General features: G+C 36.7%; 1 protein-coding gene across 2 annotated transcripts in view; it reads right to left on the reverse strand.

Annotated features, from left to right (window-relative positions):
* KCTD20 (potassium channel tetramerization domain containing 20) overlaps positions 1-22,609 on the reverse strand; it is a 76,401-nt gene that overhangs the window by 13,378 nt on the left and 40,414 nt on the right. For both annotated transcript variants that reach the window (XM_031964975.1, XM_031964976.1), the window contains exons 2-3: positions 22,018-22,224; positions 7,833-8,106 (exon numbers count right to left, since the gene is read on the reverse strand). In XM_031964975.1, coding sequence (XP_031820835.1) covers positions 7,833-8,106; positions 22,018-22,177 — 434 coding nt within the window. In that variant the 5' untranslated portion in view covers positions 22,178-22,224. The remainder of the gene's footprint in view (positions 1-7,832; positions 8,107-22,017; positions 22,225-22,609) is intronic.

Consider the following 22,609-nt stretch of genomic DNA (forward strand, 5'->3'; position numbering starts at 1 on the left):
AGGAGAAAGAAATGGCAAACCCCTCTGGTATTTCTGCCAGGAAACCCCCAAATGGAGTCACAACACATCAGATACAATTGATTGAATAACAAAACCATTATCTCTAAGTTAATTTGCTCTTTTCATAATATTGCTGTTGTATTAAAGAGAGTTACCAATTTGGGGGTTGGGAACCCCAAAGAATGACTTTGTGTAAATTCCGGGTCAGGTAGTGCCAGGGTAAGGCAGGGGAAGACATAGTTGGCAAGCAGATGGGCAGGCAGGGGCCAGCAATGGCAAAAATTGCATGGCTGAACTTGGACCAGCCTTGTTCTCTATATGATCTCAGAGAGATCCAGGAACAGCAGGGAAGCCTGGTCATTCGCTTACATCTTTCCTCCTGCCCCTGTTGCTTCCTCTCAGGTACCTCAAATATTCCCTTTCTATTATTTCCATGATACTTCTCGGCATGGGCTGGGAGAGCTGGGGACACAAATTCTAAGTACAGAGAGGATGAGCTGGTCCCATTTGTTCCTTTCCCTTAATTCATAAATCATAGCCATCTCCCACCAATCACGCAGAAGGGAGTGGCGTGATCTAGTTGTTACAAGTGGTTAGCATTCATGCCCAGGCAGGCTGCATTTTAAAGGTCAGAAATAACACGATCCCTGAATCATACGCTTTCCAGATCACTGCCCTGTGCACCAGGACTTCATCCCCCCTTCGATGTTTTCTAAGAATGCTGGTAGGGCTCTCCTGGAAAGCTCTTGAAGGAGTCCAGCTGAGGCCCTCATTAGAATGGGAATAACGCCAGACCTTCTCCCTGTGGTTCTTTCAGGTGTTTTTTTCCCAATGAATTTGGTAGCATTAGCATGTGTATATGTGTGTGTGTGTGTGTGTGTGTGTGTGTGTGTGTGTATGTGTGTCTAAGGATGAATTTGAACTTGGATCTTCTCAACTCCAGGTCTAGCATGCTATCCACTGTGCCATCTAGTTGTCAGTGAAATTTGCTGTTCAGTCATTGTTTCCAACTGGGGTTTTCTTGGCAAAGATGCCAGAGTGGTTAGCCATATCTTTTTCCAATTCATTTTACAGATGAGGAAACTGAGGCAAACTCAACTGAGGGTGAGTGAGTGTCTGAAGCTAGATTGGAACTCAGAAAAGTGAGTTTTCCTGACTCCAGGGACACACTATATCACTAAGCTGCCTCAGATCCTCATATATAAGTATATATTACTCCTCTGCTCAAAAATATCTTCGGTGACTCCATCTAACTTACAAAGTAAAGCTAGGAAGCACAGTAGATAACATGCTAGACCTGGAATTGATCCAGGTTCAAATTCAGCCTCAGACACATTTGTACATACCTATATGTTTACTTTACATACATGCGTACATGTTATGTGACCTAATTCAAAGACATGTCGAGATAGAACCATTCCTGTGTAGGGCTAAGATATAAGGATGTCAGAAGAACTATATGGCCACTTTGTCAAGAGGAGCTATTAGCAGGAAAACTGGAGTCCCTGAGGATTCTGGCCATAGATAAGAAGAAAAGGAAGTCCATAAATCAGCTGCAAATTCTTCCACAATTTGACACCCTCCTCATTTTTTCAGCCTTACCTCATATTACTCTTCTCATGTATTCTATACTCTATTAGACAGCTCCCCTTCCCTTGCACCTCTCCTCCAAGTATGCCTTGTGTGTTCATGGCTTTATGTACGTTGTTTTTCATATCTGGAATAAACTCCTTTCTCTCAGAGAGTTTTGGAATTCCTACCCTACGCCCAGACTCTCCTAATTGACAAGTGCATTAGTGCAAACCGACATGGCCCCCAACTTGTTTCTCATCCCACCTAAGTCATTTCCTTGCCATCTGCTCTATCATCTTTCCCACCTGTTCCTCCAATCAATACTGCCATTGCTACTGGAAATATAGTGTCAATCAACTCATCTTGATTCCAGTCGACATTCCTACAATTTCCCCAACCAAATCACCATTTCCCTATTTATGTTATATGCCTTGATTAGTGTAAGTCAGTCAATGACTCAATCATCTCATCCCCACCTAAAGTAGCTAGCTTAATCAGATGAGAACACCTCTATTGAATCCATAGAGGTTATGGACAGACTGAGTTTATATTCTTCAGGAAGTTGCTGCAAGCCACTGATAAAATGCAGGAATGCCCCGCAAAGGACTCAGTCAAGTCCTGTGTGTCTTGTAAAACAAGATGTTTAGAACCCAAACATTTCAATTTTTAGTGTCACTAGAAGAAGGTAATTCTAGCCAAGCCACCGATAAGAAATTGCCTCAAGGGATAATGATGAAAGTCTGTCTTCCCACTTCTCTTTCTCCCAAATTTGAAACTTTCAAAAGGTCAAAGGATTTAGACTCATTAGTGTCCTAAGCAACATACCAGGAACATCAGTGACTAATGGCAGTGTATGTGTTGCATTGGGAACAGAGGACAAACTAGACAGTCAAGAAAGGAAGCTTCAGATCTTTGCAGGGAGCCCAGCAAACAATTACTCCACATCTAAGGAGAGCCTGAGGATTCTGGCAAAAGAATGAGGAACTGTGAATTATCTCTTGCCAATATGGACCAAACTTAAATTCACTTCCCCTTGGTTTTTATATGTACTTGTGGGAGAATGCCATAGACTTTGGAGGGGAATGTTTTATACCAACTGTTCTTAATAAACCAACTTAGTTAATGCCCATTTCTAAAAATGAACTAAATCTGGCTAATTCATATCAATGGATGAATAATGCAAGAAGCACACTGGTGGGGACTTGTGAGCTTCAATATTAGAAAGACATCTTCCCAAAACCCAAAGGTCCCATAAAACCCTGAAGAGAGATGAGGCAGGCTTATTTTCAGAACCCAGCCCAGGGAAAGTGCATGTTAGGGAGAATAGCTCCAGAGTAAATGCTACATTAAAATATAAACTCCATGAGGATAAAAGGCTACCCTCAATTTTGTAATGTGCCCTTCTTCCATCCCAGTATTCAGTACAGGGCTTCATACATAATAAATATCTGATAAATGCTTGGTGTGTTTTTTTTTCCCCCATGAATACATTCTTGGCTATTCTTCCCCATCTTTTAAAGCTTAATTTACCAACAATTCACCTTCACCAACAATTATCTTCCCAGTTCTCTAGTGGGTAAAAACCTTTTTTCTCAGACTTCTCACAGCACTTTGTTAGATTATATGCTTCTAATAAACTGCACTAAGATGGGATCTAATCATTCTATCACCCCTGAGTACAGTGCAGTGTTCTGCATACAGAATGGGTCAATAAAAACACCACATTCTAGAGAGATATTAGTTGTCTATAGGAAGATAATTCTCTTGATCATGTAGGACATGAGCTCTGAATCATTTTTTTTTTAAATAATAAGGGTCTTATTCCCTTATCCATTCTTACTCTTTAAAAAATCACAGATTTATAGAATTTTCAAGCTGAAAGAGTTCACAGGATCTAATTTCTTCATTCACAGATGAGGAAACTTGGGTTAAGACAAGCCTTGGAAATGGCTTTTTCTAAGATTACACTGCTAATAAGAGCCAGAATAAAAAGCTAGGGGAACTCTAATCCTGAGTCAATGTCTTCTTATTAATTAATTCTACTTAGTCTTTGTTTCAATAAAATGGCACATTTTAAGTCAGTTGGCTAGAATTATGAGTAAACTAAACAATCGATATTACTAAGTGCCTAATAATGTGCTTGGTACTATGCTAAGCACTAGGGATACAAAAAGAGGCAAAAATAAGTCTCTGTCCTTAAAGAATTCACAATCTAATAGGGAAGAAAACCCCCCAGGACCATTATTTCCCCAACAAAAAGATTCTAACCCATTAAACTAGTCAGCCATTTTACCAATAAACTTTATTCTCTCCTTCATCTAAATCTAATCCAGTCCTAGACTCACAGTGTTACTGGCAGATGTCACATTCACACTAGGGCTGTACCATCAATAGTATGTTTTGGTAATACTTTCATTGGCATATATTCTTTAAATGTTGGAATGCTTTGTGGTATGCACTGTACCAATGAAGAACACATTTTAGCCAACACTGAGAGGGAGTAACTTGAACCTAAAGAAATGTTTTTATATTCTAGCTTTGTTCTGTTTCAAAAGTTTGAGGAAATATTTAAATTTGCTCCATGTTTAAACTGATTCATTTATTAAAACAAAAAATAATATCTGGGTTCAGTTTACAAAAAAATTATCAATCACCTATTATATTAGCTGACAGAGGAGACACAAAATTTAGATGAGACATAGAGACACAATAATAGTTTAGCTACTAAAGTTAAGCATGTAACTGCATTAGGATTTGTGAGATATCCTATATAGCAACATCAAAGAGATAATCTGTAGTTTTAAATATAATATAAACTTTTGGGATGTCGTGTATAAGAACAATAACACAGTATAAACATGTTGTGATTGTGCATGAACTTAAAAACTTTTCTTTGCCATTGGGGAGACACACTTGTTATTTTTCTAGTCGTGGAACTGAATCAAAGCAGTGCCAGTCACATCATCACTCAATTCTTGTGACCAAAGGCACCTGTTTATTTACAAGACCCACTGTCCAGGACTGGGATTATCACTTACAATTGCAACATGTTATAATAAAAAGTATACAGAATGAGAGGACCTCTGTTCTAATCCTGGCTCTGATATGGATTAAGGGTGGCTTTTGGAGAATTACTTCTTTTCTCTAGATCTGTTGATTCATTTATAAAATCAAAACACTGAATTTGGTAATCTCTAAATTTGCTTTTAGCACTAAAGCTTCTTTTTCCCCCCTTCATAATCTAGGAATTATATTTAATAATGAAATGCACAAAAAAATAGTACTGAAATCTTGGGCAATTTTGAAAATGAAATATTCCAACTTAGACCAGAATTCTCAAAAGTAATTTTTTAGTTTAACATCATGAATCCAATTAACAAATCTGTTGCCTCAAAATAATTCAGGTGTTTAGCACTAAATCTTCTAATGCTTTGTTATAGTTCTTAGCTTTTCTGAATTTTAGGTCCTTTTTGCATTGGAAAAAACATATTCTGAGTATATTATTTTCAAAAGCATAAAATACACAGAATAACAGAGAAAACCAACTACATTAAATATGGTTATCAAGATGTTTAAAAAAGTTCATAGGTACTCTAACCATTAAAGCTAACCAGACCCCAAAATTATGATTATAACAGAAAACAGAGAACTAAGGCAGGAGTGGGGAAATTTTTTCTAAATTTTTTTTTCAGTTAGCCAAAGAATGTAGTACAGAGGAGAATATCAATGAAAAAAGAAAAAAAGTTATTTCTTTAAGAGGTAACGTTGGGGGTGGGATTATATCTAGAAAAGGATGTGGTGTAAAAATGTGAAAATTTTAAAAAGTAAGATAAAAGATGTAATGTAAGAGAGCAAACAGGGAAGGGGACAAATCTATAGGGAGTGTTCTTTAAAAGGACAAATAGCACATGATTTATTAACAAAGTTAACAGATAATAAAGGAACCCTAAATGAAGCCAACAAAACAGCAGGTGGTAGAAACTCAATTTCACATAACTTGGCAGCTTAGAAAATGACAGGGTAGACTGACCAGTGCTGAGAAGCAGTGGTCTGGCTGGGCAAACCACCTCCTTTAGAAGCTGATCATTTTTCTAGATTAAAATGTGATTGTTTACTTAGAAACCATAGGGCTTTCTCAGAAAGAGAAATCTCATCTTTGTCACTTGATTCGGGTTGTTGCATGTCAAATGACATTCTAGGAATTTCAAGGGACGCTTTTCTGGGATTGTGTTATGTGCCTCTCACTGTCTCTGTCTGTATCTCTGATTCTCTCTCAATCTCTCTGTGTCTGTCTCTCTCTGTCTCTGTGTATGTGTGTCTGTTTGTAAAGTTCCAGATTGAACTCATCTTCCCCTCTCCCCACCCAGCCCTTCCTTTTCCCTAACTTTCCTGTTACTAAGAAGGACACCACCATCCCCCCAGCTATCCAGGCTCACAATCTTGTTGTCATCCTCAACTCCTCACTATCTCTCATCCCCATATTCAACCTATTGCCAACTCCTGTCTATACTCCCTTCTTTTCTCTGACAGTATCACCAGCATAGACTGTTGCCATAGCCTGCTTGCCTTATTTCAGTTATACTCCACTCAACTTTCAAAATGATCTTCCTAACAAATAGGTTTAACCATGTCACTATCCTATTTAATAAATTCCAGCAGTTCCCTAGGATCAAATATAAAATTCTTTGGCTGGCTTTTAAAACCCTTCTGAATCTGCCCTTTTCCTACCCTTCCAGGCCTTCACTGCTTTTTCCTCCAAAAAGACCTTCCAATTCCCCCTCTGGACATTTTCACTGTCTTTTCCACAAATCTCATCTCAATCTTGTATCTCCCCTGGCTTCCTTCAGGTCTTAGTTAAAATCTTACTTTTTGCAAGAAGCCATTCCCAGTTTTCTTTAATGCTAGTGCCTCCCTCTGCCCCGAAGAATATCTACAACTTATTCTGCATAAATCTTGTTTACAGTTATTTGCATGTGAAATTGTGAGCTTCCTGAAGGTAGAGCCTATTTTTGCCTTTCTTATTATCCCCAGTGCTCAGCACAGCAGCTGCCCCCATAGTAGGTGCTTAGTAAATCACTGCTGACTTGACTTCTTGGAGTTGTTGTTTCACTCTCCCTTTTTCAGTTAAACAGCATGAAGCCACGAGCTATACTGACTATTCCAGCACCTGACCCGCAGAATTCAGGGGCTACCTCTTCCTTACACATCCTCCTTGCATATACCACTGGACCACAGACAAGTTGGCCATCTTTGACTGTGAAGCAACTAAACATGGGAGGCAAGGAGGAGGGGTAGTAGGAGAAGTGCTGGAGTTGTAAAATATTACGGTCTGAATATTGGCATTTTTCCTAACTACCCTGGATAAATCACTTAACATAAATCACTTAACTTTAAATAATTTAACCTCTGTAGATTTCAGTTTCCTCCTCTGTAAAGCAAAAAGGTTAGACTTCATGACTGCCAAAGTCCCTTTTAGTTCTAAATCTATGATCCCATGAAGATCAAATTCCCTACTGAAGAAGAGATTGGATGGGGATAGAGAATAAGCCTTAGTGTTTCTGGACTATTTTCTACCATTATAACTATATTTTATTTTCCTTTTAGGGAATTTCTTCAATGACACAGGTTTTGTGTATGGGCAGAAAAACCCCCTCCATGCCTGTACACATATAGCACGTAATACATACTCATAACACATGGCAACACACAATACACAGAACCAGTCTGTTACAGAGGAATTTGGGGGGGGGGGGGAAGGCAATTGGGCTTAACTGACTTGCTCAGGGTCACATAGCTAGGAAGTGTTAGTTATCTGAGGCTGAATTTGAACTCAGGTCCCCCTCATTTCAGGGTTTATGTTCTATCTACTGTGCCATTTAGCTGTCCCAGATAAATAATTTTTCAAAAAGACTGGTATTAATTTTTTTCTAGTCTCTTTAAGGCAAGTAAGTGTCTAACTATTTCTACAGACAGACTAAATAATAGCTATGACCAAAGATGTCCTAATAATTGTTTAACAACCAGGTACTCCATATACCTTTAAGTTTAATTTGCATCATTAACATATTCTCATTACTTTCTTAAGACTAGACAACAATACATTATATCAAGCTCTAATTTGTATTGTTTTGGATTAATGAGGTGTAAATCCTTGCTGAATTTAACAACTGGCTCTGGTTTGAGCTGGCTTTAGTATCATTCTGAGCATAACCATCCTTCCCACTCTAAAGAATAGAACGAACTTGGGGGTAACCTGTTACCTTCCCAACATGGTGTCCGGATGAGCAGTGAATATCTGTGGATTGACCACAAAACGAGTGCCGTCTACAAGGAGAGTCACCTTCTCTGGAGCATGGGGGTATGAGTTACAATTGAAGCCTGAACTGCTGTTTCCAAATCGTTCTGGAGTGGTGAAGGACTCATGGCTCCTCTTATTTCCAGTCTGAAAGCAATTGCCTTTGATATCTTCAGGAAGGGCTGGGATGTTGGAGAACTGATGATTGGCTGGCTGAGAGGTGTAATCAAATAACAGATCTATAAACAAACCAAAAGCAAACTTTAAGAGTAAAAGTCTAAGAAGAAGAATCTTGTTTTAGGAATCAGACAGAAAGGTTTGGCTGGCAGTGTTTGCATGTGTCTGGAATCCCAGCTCCAGGAAGGCTGAGATGGGTGGCTCACTTGACCTCAGAAGTTTTGAATAACAGAAGGGTCAAAGCCCATCATTTGTCCACATCCAGTCTGGCATTAATGTGGGGAGTCCCCCAGGAGGGGGGGAGGTAGAGAAACACCTGAATGCCTAAGGAGAGTGGAACTGGTGACCTGGGTGGGAAACAAATCTCCTGCATCTAATTGCTCTTTCAACCTGGGTGAGATAGTGAGACCCAGTCTCAAAAAACCAAAACAAACTAAGACAATAACAACAAAAACCAAGAAAGTGTTCAGATGCTGTACAAGGGAAATGTTCTTGTTACACAGCAAATTAAAGAAAAGAAAAAATATAATTGGAGTCACAGAAAGAGACCTATAGATTATAATGCTTTTGAGGTTTGGGGAGGAGTTACAGACATGATCACCCCAATTTCTTACATAGCAACAAACTTTTTTTGGGAAGTAGGAAGTCATATCTACTGTCCATTATTCTCTAAGCAGGATAATGACACTAATTACTCTCAAATCACTTTTTCTTCCATTTTGAAAATAGTATTTTAAAATTTTCAAACATTCATTTAAAAAAATTATTTCCAAATTTTCTTCTCCCTCAACTCCTCCTTCCTGGATACAGTAAGCAATTTGATATATTTTTCTTCCTTTTTTTTTTTTTTAAAAGAAATGCTCAGGAAAAAATGCTAAAAATAGAAATGGTTTATCTATATCATCATCAGCCACATATTGGTAACTTCCCCCTGAATCTGAGCTTAACTTTTCTATTAATCCTGAGTTTTTTAATCTGTAAAATGGAGATTATAACCATATTACTTCCTTTAGAAAGTTGTGAGGAAAGCAGTATATATCTAAGTTATTAAATAATCTAGATATATAAAATGACATGATAATGTAATATACTTTTGAGTTATAATAATCTAGATATTCAAGCTAGGATGTAGTAGAAATATAATATTCTAAGTAGGTAAGATATAAACATGATATAATATGATTATATATATTATAAAAATGGTGATGAGTTAATAATATATGGCAAATATAATACATGATGTGATATGACATAATATGATATACAGTATGATATGCAACTTTATATGATATCATCTATGACATAATATAATACAACATGACATAATATAACATAATGTAATATGGTAAACAAGAAACATTTGGGATCCTGAATACCACCTTAGGCTCATAGATTTAGAGTTGTAGTCATTTAGTCTGATCCCTAGTTTTACAATTGAGAAAATGGAGTCCCAGAGAGTTTAAGGAATTTGCCCGGAGTCACTTGCCATGGGTAGTAAAGGTCATAGGTAAGATTTTTATCTAGGTCCTCTGATTACAAACTCACTGCTCTTTTCATGGAATCACGTTGTCTCTTCCTAGTACAAGTGGATGGACCCTATTTTAAGGAACATGATCTGATAGAAAGAATCACTGGGAATAAGAATCTTGATCTAATCTCAGGTCTATCTCTAAGTAGCTCTATTAAGTGACTTCTCTGCATCTCTATTTCCTCATCTGTAAACAAGGATAATAATACCTCCATCTCAAGGGGTTGATGTAAGGTCAAACATTCCTAAATGCTTTGAAAAACTATCAAAGTTACACAAGTGGAAGATAGACCCACTAATGAGTAGCCTAGCCTAAGAAAACCTGACTCACAAACATATACACAAAAATCAGTGGTAGTCCCAGAGAAGCCAGGGGGGGTTATGAGAATGCTATGCAAGAGGTCACTGGAGAGAGTGTAACAGAGCAAGGGGGATCCATCAGCGGGAGAGCAGGAAACCAAGAACATGATTGCCACCAAGAGAAGTTCAGAGATAAAAGCCCTGGAGCCAAGGAATTACAGAGATCAGGAATCAGTCACACTGGGAATCGAGTCACTATAAATAAGGATTGCCAGTGGTGTATTTGCACACCTGGGCATGCTGGCACTTTTGCTGTGTAAGCACTGCCCCACCTGCCAGCACTCCTGCTAAGCCCTTAAACTTTTGCTAGAACAAGGGCCAGGATGTGGCCCTCTTTCTAAGCGGCCTCCAGGAGGCATAAGCTCAAGAATACAAAGGTTCTTAAAAAGTTCCCCAACTGGTCCAGCTGGCCCAAAGCTTTCGCAGCCCATAGGACACTGGTGTTACAAACTGGAGCCAAGTCCCTCCTTCACCACAAATTCCTCTTGGCCATCAATTCCTGATGAAGGAAGTGGTGGGGTTTGATGTATGAAGAAGAGGATCTCTGATGGCTTTCTCAAGCCATGCTCTCAATTCACTGGGTAACATATACTAGGGTACTTGAGCAGAAGGCCACCAGACTCGCTTCACTAGACAGTCTGCTTCCCTAGTCCCCAGGAGGATGTGCTGGATTAGGTAAAGAATCAAACCAAACCTTCAACCTTCAAGGATTATTTGGGGTTTGGTTTTGGTCAGTGGTACAAATAAATCTATTTGGCCTTGGTGAACTCTATCTAGAATGTGAAGCAAGTCTATCTGGAACAGTTTTCAACACTTCTAGGTAGTTTGCTAGAAGAATGAAGTAACTTCTAAAGGATGAGAAGAAATGAGAAAGAAAGTATAATTTTATTTTTAGTATGAATGTAAATTCTTAAAATAAATTCACAAGAAGTAAGGTAGACAATTAGTCCTGATTGTTCCATTAAACTGAGTTCGTTCACAACATATATTTTCACTTTTTTTATTGTTTGCTTGCTTTTTTTTTCTTTCTAATTTTTTTCCTTTTTATCTGATTTTTCTAGTGCAACATGATAAATGTGGAAATATATTTAGAAGAATTGCACATGTTTAACCTACATTGAGTTACTTGCTGTCTAGGGAAGGGAGGTGATGAGAAGGGAAGGAGAAAAATTTGGGATACAAGATTTTGCAAGAGTGAATGTTGAAAACTATCTTTAGTTTGAAAAATAAAAAGCTATTATAAACCGTGAGCTCTTTGAGAACAGAGGCTGTTTTTTGTCTTTCTTTGTATCTCCAATACTTAACATAATATCTGGCACATCGTAGGTGCTTAATAAATGCTAATTGACTGATTAGTAGTAATTCCTGAAACTATAAAGGGACTACCCTAACATGTGGGTGGTTCTCTCTGGCCATCTGGGTGCACAATGTGGTAGATAATGACCTCAACATGGAATGTAAAGACAAGGGTTGTCCAAAAGAGAAGATGAAATGCGTTTCTCAGTCAGGTTTTAGAAGGGTAATGATGCTGGAATATTTCCCAGAAGAACAGCTGTGATGAAATAAGTTGCACAAGGGTCATTTTAGTCAGATTTAGTCTACTTTCAAAATGAGGGCATCTTGACTCTGGGAGAGACTCCAAGTCTGTAATGAAGTTCAAGATAATCCACAGAGGACCGGAGATGTAGCAGTGTCTTATCTCCTCAGTCTTCTGGATAGAATCATTTGCCTTTGAACTATAGGCAACTGACAGTAGGGGATCTGGGGCTACCATGAATTCTAGGAGACAACATACAGAATGGTTTTTTTGTCGCATACCCACTGGGACAGTTTCAAATCAGATGGTAAAGTATCAAGAATCTTAAAATGTAGCAGTAAATAAGATGACAGCGTCTTTTTTTTTTAATAGCTTTTTTTTTTTTATTCAAAACACATTCACCCTTGCAAAACTTTATGTTCCAAATTTTTCTCCTCCCTTCTCCTCCTCCCCTAGATGGCAAGTAATCCAATATATATGTTAAACGTGCAGTTTTTCTATACATATTTCCACAATTATCATGCTGTACAAGAAAAATCAAATCAAAAAGGAAAAAAATAAGAAAACAAAAAGCAAGCAAACAACAAAAAAAGTGAAAACACTATGTTATGATCTACAACACTCAGTTTCCACAATCCTTTCTTTGGGTACTGATGGCTCTCTTTATCACAAGAGCATTGGAATTGGCCTGAATCATTTCTTTGTTGAAAAGAGCCATGTTGATCAGAGTTGATCATCACATAATCTTGTTGCTATGTACAATGTTCTCTTCTACTCACTTCACTCAGCATCAGTTCATGTAAGTCTCTCCAGGCCTCTCTGAAATCATCCTGTTGGTTGTTTCTTACAGAACAATATTATCCCATAGCATTCACATACCATAATTTATTCAGTCAATCTCCAACTGATGGACATCCATTCAGTTTCCAGCTCCTTGTCACTACAAAAAGGGCTGCCACAAACATTTTTGTATATGTGGGTCCCTTTCCCTCCTTTATGATCTCTTTGGGATACAGGTCTAGTAGAAATACTGCTGGATCAAAGGATATACAGAGTTTGATAGTCATTTAGACATAGTTCCAAATTGCTCCCCGGAATGGTTGCATCAATTCACAACTCCACCAACGATATATTGTTGTCCCAGTTTTCCCACATTCCCTCCAACAGTTATCATCTTTTTCTGTCATCTTAGCCAATCTGAGAAGTGGGTAGCGGTACCTCAGAGTTATCTTAATCTGCATTTCTCTGATCAACAGTGATTTAGAGCATTTTTTTATATAACTAGAAATGGTTTTAATTTCTTTGTTTGAAAATTGTCTATTCATATCCTTTGACCATTTATCAATTGGAAAATGACTTATAAATTTGACTCAATTCTCAATATATTTTAGAAATGAGGCCTTTATTAGAACCCTTGGATGTAAAAAATTTTAGTTTTCTGCTTCCCTTCTAATCATTGGTTTTGTTTGTACAAAACCCTTTTAATTTAATGTAATCAAAATTCTATTTCATAACGTACTCTAGTTCTTCTTTGGCCATAAATTCTTTCCTTCTCCACAAATATGAGAGGTTGTTCATTTTTGTAAATTTTTAAAATTTCTTTTTTAATGATATCAATGTAATAGATTCATTGCCTCAGGGCAAAGTGGATCTGAAAATCAAATCTATTATTACACAAGAAAAAAAAGGGGGGGGACCCATTTTAAGTGTTTAAGATTTCATTGATCAACTTGGACTGCTAATGGTTTTGGAAGTCCTTGAATATGTTTCCATGACAAAAACAACAACAACAAACAAACAAACAAACAAACAAAAAACTTGATGATAAACTCTTCAGTCATGTCTAATTTTTCTTGACTCCATTTTGGGGTTCTCTTGGTAAAGATGCTGAAGCAGTTTGTCATTTTCTTCTTCAGCTCATTTTACAGATGAGGAAATTGAGACAAATGTGGGAGGTGACTTGTTCAGGGTCATACAGCTAGTAAATATCTGAGATTAAATTTGAACTTGGGTCTTTCTGGCTCTCAGCCTAGCATTCTATCCATTGTAACACCTACCTGCTCATTCTGTGTATATATATATATAGTTTATATATAATTGTTCTCATGTTATCTTTTCTCCAATCCTCTACCATTAGATTGTGAGAGAAGGGACTTTTTTTTCTTTCTTTATATGGTCAGCATTTAATAAATGGTTATTAATGTAAATAGTTTTGACTCAACACAAAACATCACTATGGAAAATGAGAAAGAGCTAATTCAATCAACTCAATCAAGACTCGATTTGATTGGACTCTCAGCTGTATCTAAAATGTGATTTTCCAATTGTCTCTAAAAGATATTAGTTTTTATCCATTATTCCCACAGGTCCAAATTGGTGAGAATGGCTCTAAACCCCAGCTCCTTAAACTGTGGTTCATGACCCCATAGGGGATCTTGTAACTGAATATGGGTATGTATATATATATATATATATATATATATATATATATATATATGTATATGTAAAAAATTTGGGGGCAAAAAAAGTTTTATGAATAGAAAAAATTTAAGAAGCCCTAGATGATCTCTAGGTGACCTAGATGATCCAGAAGGTTTGGGAGGAGGAGGAAGATGTCATGGTTTACTATTGTTGTTCAGTTGTGTATGACTCTGTGACCCCTTTTAAGGTTATCATGGCAAGGATGCTAGAATGGCTCAACATTTCCTTCCCCAGCTTACTTTATAGATGAGGAAAATGAGGCAAATGGGGTGAAGAAGTTCCATACACTGTGCTACCTAGCTATCTCAGTGTCATGGATACCAAATAATTCAAGGAATTAGTTGTTACTGTGACTGCAGATGATGCTATTCTTCTTTTCCACAAATACCAATGTCTCTGTAGTTGATATAGATGCTAAAATTAGGGTGGAGGATAGATAGAATTAGAAAGTAAGCTTGCTGAGTAAGAACTGTTTCAGTTTTGTTATTTGCCCTCCGTGAGGCTATCAATGACACTTTAATTGCCAAATCATAGGATCATAGAATCTCAGGATCTGAAGGAATCTCAGGGAGATAAATAACTCAGGAGGTATCCCATTCATTCTTGGAACAATCCCTAATATATTATTATAAATTTAAATTAATTAATTATTATGTTTTGTGTTTTTTACAAAACATATGCATGGGTAATTTTTCAGCATTGACCCTTGCAAAACCTTCTGTTCCAACTTTTCCCCTTCTTCCCCCCCCCCTTCTCCTAGATGGCAGGTAGTCCAAAACATGTTAAATATGCTTTAGCATATTTAACATGTACTTTATATGTGTTTATATATATACATATATGTATACATATTTATACAGTTATCTTGCTGCACAAGAAAAATTGGATCTAGAAAGAAAAAAATCTGATAAGGAAAGCAAAAATGCAAACAACAAAAAGAGTGGAAATGCTATGTTGTGGTCTATACTCATTTCCCATAGTTCTCTCTCTGGGTATAGCTGATTCTCTTCAGTACTGAACAATTAGGACTGGTTTGAATCATCTCATTATTGAAGAGAGCCACATTCATCAGAATTGATCATCGTATAATCTTGTTGCCATATATAATGATGTCCTGGTTCTGCTCATTTCACTCAGCATCAATTCATGTAAGTCTCTCCAAGCCTCTCTGAAATCATCCTGCTGGTCATTTCTTACAGAATAATAATATTCCATAACCTTCATATACCACAATTTATTCAGCTATTCTCCAATTGATGGGCATCCACTCAGTTTCCAGTTTCTTGCCACTACTAAAAGGGCTGCCACAAACATTCTTGCACATGTGGATCCCTTTCCCTTCTTTAAGATCTCTTTGAATCCCTAATATATAATAAGCTATCAGATTTCCAAAATCAGAGAAAGGCAGGGAAATCACCATTTTGATTTTCCTTATACTCTGAGATCTATAAAATAAAAAGAACTTTCATTTTTCATGATTGCTACCATGGCTCTAATCCTCGATGATCTTTTTTCAGTCCTTACCCTCTGTGACCTCTGAGAAGCTTTTGGCACATCATCCCCTCCTTCTAGACATACTTTCCTCTCTCGAATTTCTTTCAGTCTGTTTCATTGATTTACCATTACTTGTCACTTAATGGATGTGTCTTGGACCCACTTCTCACTTTTCACAGTCTCCCTGGGTGACCTCTTTACTTCCTTTGCTTCAATTATCATCTCCACAGAAATAACTGCCAAATCTACATATGTAAACAGACCTAATATATCTCCCCTAAAATTTAGTCTTATTTGTCAAACTTCCTGGAAATATCTCCTTCAAATATCTTATCAACAGTTCACACTCAACATGCCCAAACAGAACTCATTTTCTTTCTACCTAAACCTGTCCTTCCTTCTCTCATACATTTTTAGTTGAGGACACTGCCATCCTCCCACCAATCCAGGTGCACTGGACTCATACTTGACTCTTCTTTTTCCTTCATTCCTTCTACATTTAATCATTCCCCTTTTTCTCTACTCATATAGCTTCTACTTTTGTTCAGGCCCTAATTACTAACAGCCAAACTACTGTTAATAGCTTCTTAATTGATCTCCTTGCTTCTAGTTCTCCCTTCTAAAACTCTTCCTCCAGATAGCTGGCAAAATGTCACATCACTCCCTTGTTCAAAAGCTTTCCGTTTCTTTCCATTGCCTCTATGACAAAATCTAAATTCTTCAGCCTAGTATTTTGAGTTTCACACTCTGACTCCAACCTAACTTTCCAAAGGTATCTCATATTACTTCCTTTTATATCCTCAACACTCTAGTCAAACTGGCTTCCTAACTCAGTATTCTATTTCCCACTTCCTTGCATTTACACAAACTGTTCCTTGTGTTTGGAATGCACATAATTCCCTTCTCCACCCTAGCATTCATCTCCTCTCAGCTAATACAGACAACACTCAAGCCCCTATAGAATTTTCCATTCCCTTTAAAGTCAGGTGTGAAACCATTTCCCATTTCTTCTATAATTAATGTCTTATCTCCAAATTATCTTCTATTTGCTTATCTAAATACATGTTCTACCAGTCTGTCTGCTCCTACACAATCTCTTTTTATTGAATCATCATCTACTTCCTGCCCTCTAATTCTAAAGCCTGTCCATCCTGAGATCTCATCTCCCTTTTCTCTATACTTTCTCAGTTGGTTATCTCATCAGCTCCCACGGTTCAATGTTTACTTCTCTCCAGATGATTAAAATCTTAATATTCAGTCCTAGTCTGTCTCCTGATCTCCAGTCTCATATTATCAACTGGAAATCTGAAATTGATGTCCCACTGACACCTTAAACTTAACAAATTCAAAACAGAACTAATTATCTTTGTCATCTAAACTGATTCCTCCTCCAAATGTTTGTAATCTGATTGAAGTCACCAAGATACTACTAGTCAGCCAGGTTTACAACCTTAGAGTCATCCTCAATGATTCTTTCTCTCTTACCTTTCCCCCCTCCCCCATATCCAGCCATTTGCTAAATCCTTTCAACTCTTTCTCCACACATACCTCACACTTTCTACTCATATAACAAATCAATCAAAAAATAGTTATTAACCACTTATTATAAGTAAGGCACTATGATAAGTGCTACTTATAAAGTAAAAAAAAAAAATTAGTTTCTGCCTTCAAGAAGCTTACATTCGAATGGGAACAGACAACATGTACATACATAAAAAGGAATATTCAAGATGCTTACAAAATAGATACAAAATAACTTAAGGGAGGAAGAAAGGGCAGTCTGAGGAAACAGGAAAGACCTTTTGCATAATGTCAAGTTTAGCTGAGTCTTGAAGGAATCCAGAGAGTGTAATGAGGAGAGAGAGCTTCTCAGGCAAGTGGACCAGACAGAATGAAAGCTAATGAAGGAGTGATGTATCATTCTCAGCCTTTGAAGTTATTCTTGTTCCCACAACAACTGATCTTTACTTGTTGGTGAGAATCAAATTCTGAATCCCATCTCCCCCTCCCCCACCTTTTTGGCTCCTTTACTTAATTTAAAAAAAATTAATCTGTCTCTCTCACTATCATCCCCTGACTCCTATCACTCAGTCAAAAAAATTTTTTTAATCTGAACAACAAACCTCTCAATAAATATGTGTAGTCTAGCAAAGCAAATTCCCATATAGTCCATGTCGGAAAAACACATGACTTGTTCTATATTTTAGGTTAATCACTTCCCTGGAAGGAGTGGAATGGTGTATGTTTTATCTTCATCCTTTTAGACTTGTAATTTTATCATTGTGTGGATCAGAGTTCTAAAGTCTTGCAAAGATGATTTTCTCAATAATGTACTTATATAAAATGTTCTCCTGATTCTGCTCACTTCTCTCTGAATTAGTTCATAGAAGTCTTCCATGTTTCTTCTGAAACTGATGATTTTGCCATTTGCCAATTCCAGTTCATTTATATACCATAATTTATTTAGCCATCCCTCAACAGGATAATTTATCAGTTTCACATTCATCTAGCTGCTATAAATGTTTTGCATTTTTAGGTCCTTTTCCTTTATTATTATCTTTTAAAATCTTTTAAGTCTTTTGAGAAATAGACATAACAATGATATAGCTGGGTCTAAGGATATACATAGTTTGGTAACTTTCTGGAAACAGTTCCAAATTGCTTTCCAGAATAACTGAATCAATTTACAAGTCTACCAACAATATACTAGCTTCTCCCAATAATTTTTATTTTCCTCTTTGGACATTTTTGACAAACTAATGGGTGGGAGATGGAACAACAAGTTGCTTTAATTTGAATTTCTCTAATTATTAGTGATTTACAGCATTTTTTCATATGGTTTCTAATTGGATGCTTGGCTTCCAGTCTCTATTCTCTCTAACTCATCTTCCACATAGCTGCCAAAATAATCTTCTAAAAATGCAAGTCTGGTCATGTTGCCTTTTGGAATTTCCTCTAGGATAAAATATAAACTCTTCAACTTGGCACTGAACATCCTTCATAATCTTGCTCAGAACTTTCTTTCAATAGGCCATTCAGGCCTTTAATATTCTAGTCAAATAGGCCTAACTGCTATTCCCTAAAATGAACATTTGATTTCCCACCTTCACAGGGAAACTGGACTGTACGTCCTCTTCATTTTTGTTTCTTAAAATCCCTAGACATTCAGTTCATGGGCCACCTCTAAAAGCTTTCTTGAGAGCCCCCTTCTCCTCAGTTGTCAATGCTTTTTTTGTCCTTAGGTTAGTATGTATATATTTATCTGTTTATATATTGTATTGCTTCAGCAGAATAACATTCATACACAAATTACTTGAGACAAAAGTAAGATAACTGATTTTACACAATTTAAACTTATACAATAAACTTCACAACTTTTTAAATTTAAAAAAAAACCTTTTAATATGCAATGTCTTCTTTTTTGCTGAAATTATTTATTTTATGTGATTTAGCATAGAATTCACAAGATTTGGACACAAATTCTTTAATTTTTCATGTAAAACAACACATCATATTGGTTATTGAGCATATCTTAAGCAAACCGTTAATTTTTTCAAGTCTAGCCCATAGGTTTTCCATGGAATTGAAATGAGATGAATTCCCAGGCAATCTTAAGTATGTTTTTCTTCATCTCTTAGAAAAATTTCTTAACCTATTGAGATATGTGGAAGTTTACATGGTAGTATTCTACCTCCATTTAGAATATTTGTAATTCTGGAACAATTCTATTTCTCATTATATCAATATATTTATCAAAGTTCATCATTCTCTCAATGGGGAGAAGACTTGCAGGTTCTCTGAAGGTAAAAAAATATCCCTAAGAATTTGAGATAGTTATTTTGCATTGTGATCTGGTGAAGAGATTCAACTGGACTTCTGATAACAATTTTGATACTGCCTTGAATTAGAAGGTGAGTTTCATCAGTAAAAATTATCTTTTTCCAATCTTCATTACTGCAGTCTTTGTATTGTAGTGACCATGAAAAGCATTTTTCCCCCTTTATGTATACCAATAGTTGGTAATTGTTTTGTTTTTTTTAAACTGAGCTTTTCATCACTGTTCAAACTTCAAGAGAAGAATCAATAACAACCCCACGTTGCAGCCAGGTCCCTTTAAAGGTTTTTGTTTATTTTCTGGGCATTAATTAGGTTGTTTCATAGCAATAGCTTGTCAATTCTTGGCATCATTTTAAATTCTGAATTGTTCTTTCTTTTGTTCTTGAGCGCTATGTTGTATGAAGCCTTGAATGATTCTTAAAAGACTTGACTTGTCCATACCAAAAACTGATGCAATATCTCTAATAGTTATTTAATTGTCCTTTTTATGTCCTTAGAGTAATATACATTCTTAAAAACACAGAATAAGAGTTATGAAATGTGTCTGAATGGAATAAATTGAGACTCATAAGAATGTGGTCTTGACCTATGCCCTAACTGTGACTTGAGACTTTGCAATAACAAGTTAAGCTATAACGAAAAGGCTGTAGGTGTTCAAACATTTTTCTCCCCTTTCTTTGGTCCTCTTAATTAGCATTTAACTACTTAATGGGTAAAGAATTTGCTATTTTCTAGTATTCTTTTGTGTTTGGGATAGATTTCCCATTTAGGGTGTTAGCCTGGACTCCCTCAGACAATGGGAGAAAAAGTGGGGGGGGGGCGTGGGATAAGGGTTTCTGGTTAGGGTCCATATTATCTTATGTTTGTACTTTGGTTTTGCACTCCTCTATTGACACTCTGTTGAGAGTTGCCCTTTCTTGCAAGAGATTGTAATAGATTCCTTTTTGATTTTTACCTTGAGAATATTTGATTTTAATTTGGGTAAGGGTTGCTATCTACACATATTCATGGCAGGAAATTAAAAACTCAATTGACAGAGAAGCAACTAAAGTTGGAGAAAATAACTTAAATCTGGTTTCATCTCTTGAAAGCCTGGTATTTGAATCATGTGTAACAAAATGAAATCATATCAAAATGATTTAAGTCTCAGGTAACTCCCAACCACTATAAGCTCCTTGAAGGGATGAACTGCTTTTGATTTTGTCTCTTTATCTCTAGCAGCTAACACAAGGTTTTGAACATAATGGAGCTTTAATAAATACTTGACACATTGATCTGATATTATATGTAGAATATAATAATTTTGTGGCCAGGGCTGTCCTTCCCCTTTTTTTGGTCTTTGTAGACTAAATGCCTAGCAACACATCTTATATATGGAGGATACTCAACAAATGTTTACTGAATTTTAAACGAGTGAATGAATAAGTCTTTCCTCATACATCTTGGAATAAAAGGAAGCTGTGTTCAGATTATAGTTAGGAATTCCTTTCCTATAAACTCTGGGTTGAAAGAGACCACTTATTTGCACCCAAAAATAACTGGGTGAACTGCACAAACCAGGCTAAATGTTGCAAAAACAAAACAAAACAAAACCCAAAGGATCTGAAATAGTGACAAAAATTACTAACCTAATCTCGGAATTTATAAAACTTGAGTCTACACTCTATCCCATTCCCTTCCCTCATCCCTCACTAATAAAATCAATATAAACTGGTTCAATGCTAGAGAACTAAGACTTACTATGAAAATTATTTTGATCTCTCTGGTCTTCAGACAGGCAGAATAGATGCTAATGATTAAGAAAACAGGTTGGCATAGGCCTACAGGTCAAACTTTTCCTTCTGATGAGTCCCATATAATCTCAATGAAGTGAAAATAAAAGCAACAGAAGTGATAATATGAAATAAATCTGGGAGACCATACTGATTAGAGACACGGAACAACTATGACATAAAAATCCATCACAGATAACAGAGATTTGATATTTATTTACGTGAAATACCTCATGGTCTTAATTAACCATGACTAAGCAATGCAGAGTCAGGTGATTAACAACTTGCTTTTGGAAGATGTGACTTTTAAAGCTAAAAGAAGGACAAGGAAATAAAGGCCCGATCTAGAGAGTGACAAGAATGTGTATTGAGAGGTTGAGACTGTCTTAAAGACAGTTGGGGGGAGGGGTAGGAGCACTGAGTTCCCATAAAGGTTGTCTCAAATATGTTAAGCAAGAGTTTCAGTTTGAAGAAAAGTTGGATAGATGAAATGGACTCCAGCTTCACGTCATTCTATGCAAACAGGACAGTCTGGAAGAACTGACCCAATTATATGATTATAGGAACAGGATGGGCTCATTCCAGGAATTTCTGAGAATAAGCTAGTTTAGGTCACAAGCTGGTTTAGAGTTCCCATCATTTACACCTAGTCTTTCTATGAGGTATGCTGATTTTAGAAAATAGGTTACAGTTATTTCTTTTGTCTGGGTACAAATTTACACAAGCATAATGGAGCTTAGAATGCTAACAAAGGAATATATAAAACAAGTAGGGGAAAAAAATCACTTGTGCTTCAGCTAATTGTATCTTTTAGGTATTTGTTTAGACAAAACTTGATGGAGAATTGTCATAATTCTGTACTCTTACCAGCTAGTATGACCACAAGTTAAAAAGCCCTTCTTGACACCACATCAAATGCCAGAGAGCACCCAGAACTAAGATAATTAAGGTCTTGCTACCATACCATCATTCCTGGGACACACGGAGAGGTTAGGATTTTGCAAGCAGGATGATGTCAGACAATTCTCTTCTTTTTCTTGGGATGAACCTGGGATATTTTCCACTAAGTAGCTAGATTCCTGGCGTATTGTTCTGTCACCTTCACTGGATCGATGAATGTTCATCCTTGGACTCTGTAACTTGAGTTTCCCACCTGACCAGGAAAAAAATCCTAGAAGACAAAAGATTGAATGATTTAGAAATCATATGGTTCATAGTTTCCCATGGTGCATAAAATGTGACCTCATATACCTAAAAACTCATGTTTGTGCAAGAGAAGTATTTTCCATTGATTTGACATTTTGGTGATCTTATTACAGCAAAGTTGTTGATGTCCACATGCTTCATACTATCCAGGAATAAGGAACTAAATTGTACACTAATTTACACATGACTATAAAGGGTTTTGTAAAAGCTCTATGTCTATATAAATATGGCTAATAAGTCTACCAACTTCTTGGCACCAAGGTTGCTCAGTTGACAGAGAACTAGACTCTGCAATTAGGAAGACCTTAGTTCAAATCCTGGCTCAGACTTGACCAGATCTCCTCATCTGT

This window comes from Sarcophilus harrisii, chromosome 4, assembly GCF_902635505.1.
Source record: "Sarcophilus harrisii chromosome 4, mSarHar1.11, whole genome shotgun sequence".
In the NCBI taxonomy this organism is placed as follows: Eukaryota; Metazoa; Chordata; class Mammalia; order Dasyuromorphia; family Dasyuridae; genus Sarcophilus; species Sarcophilus harrisii.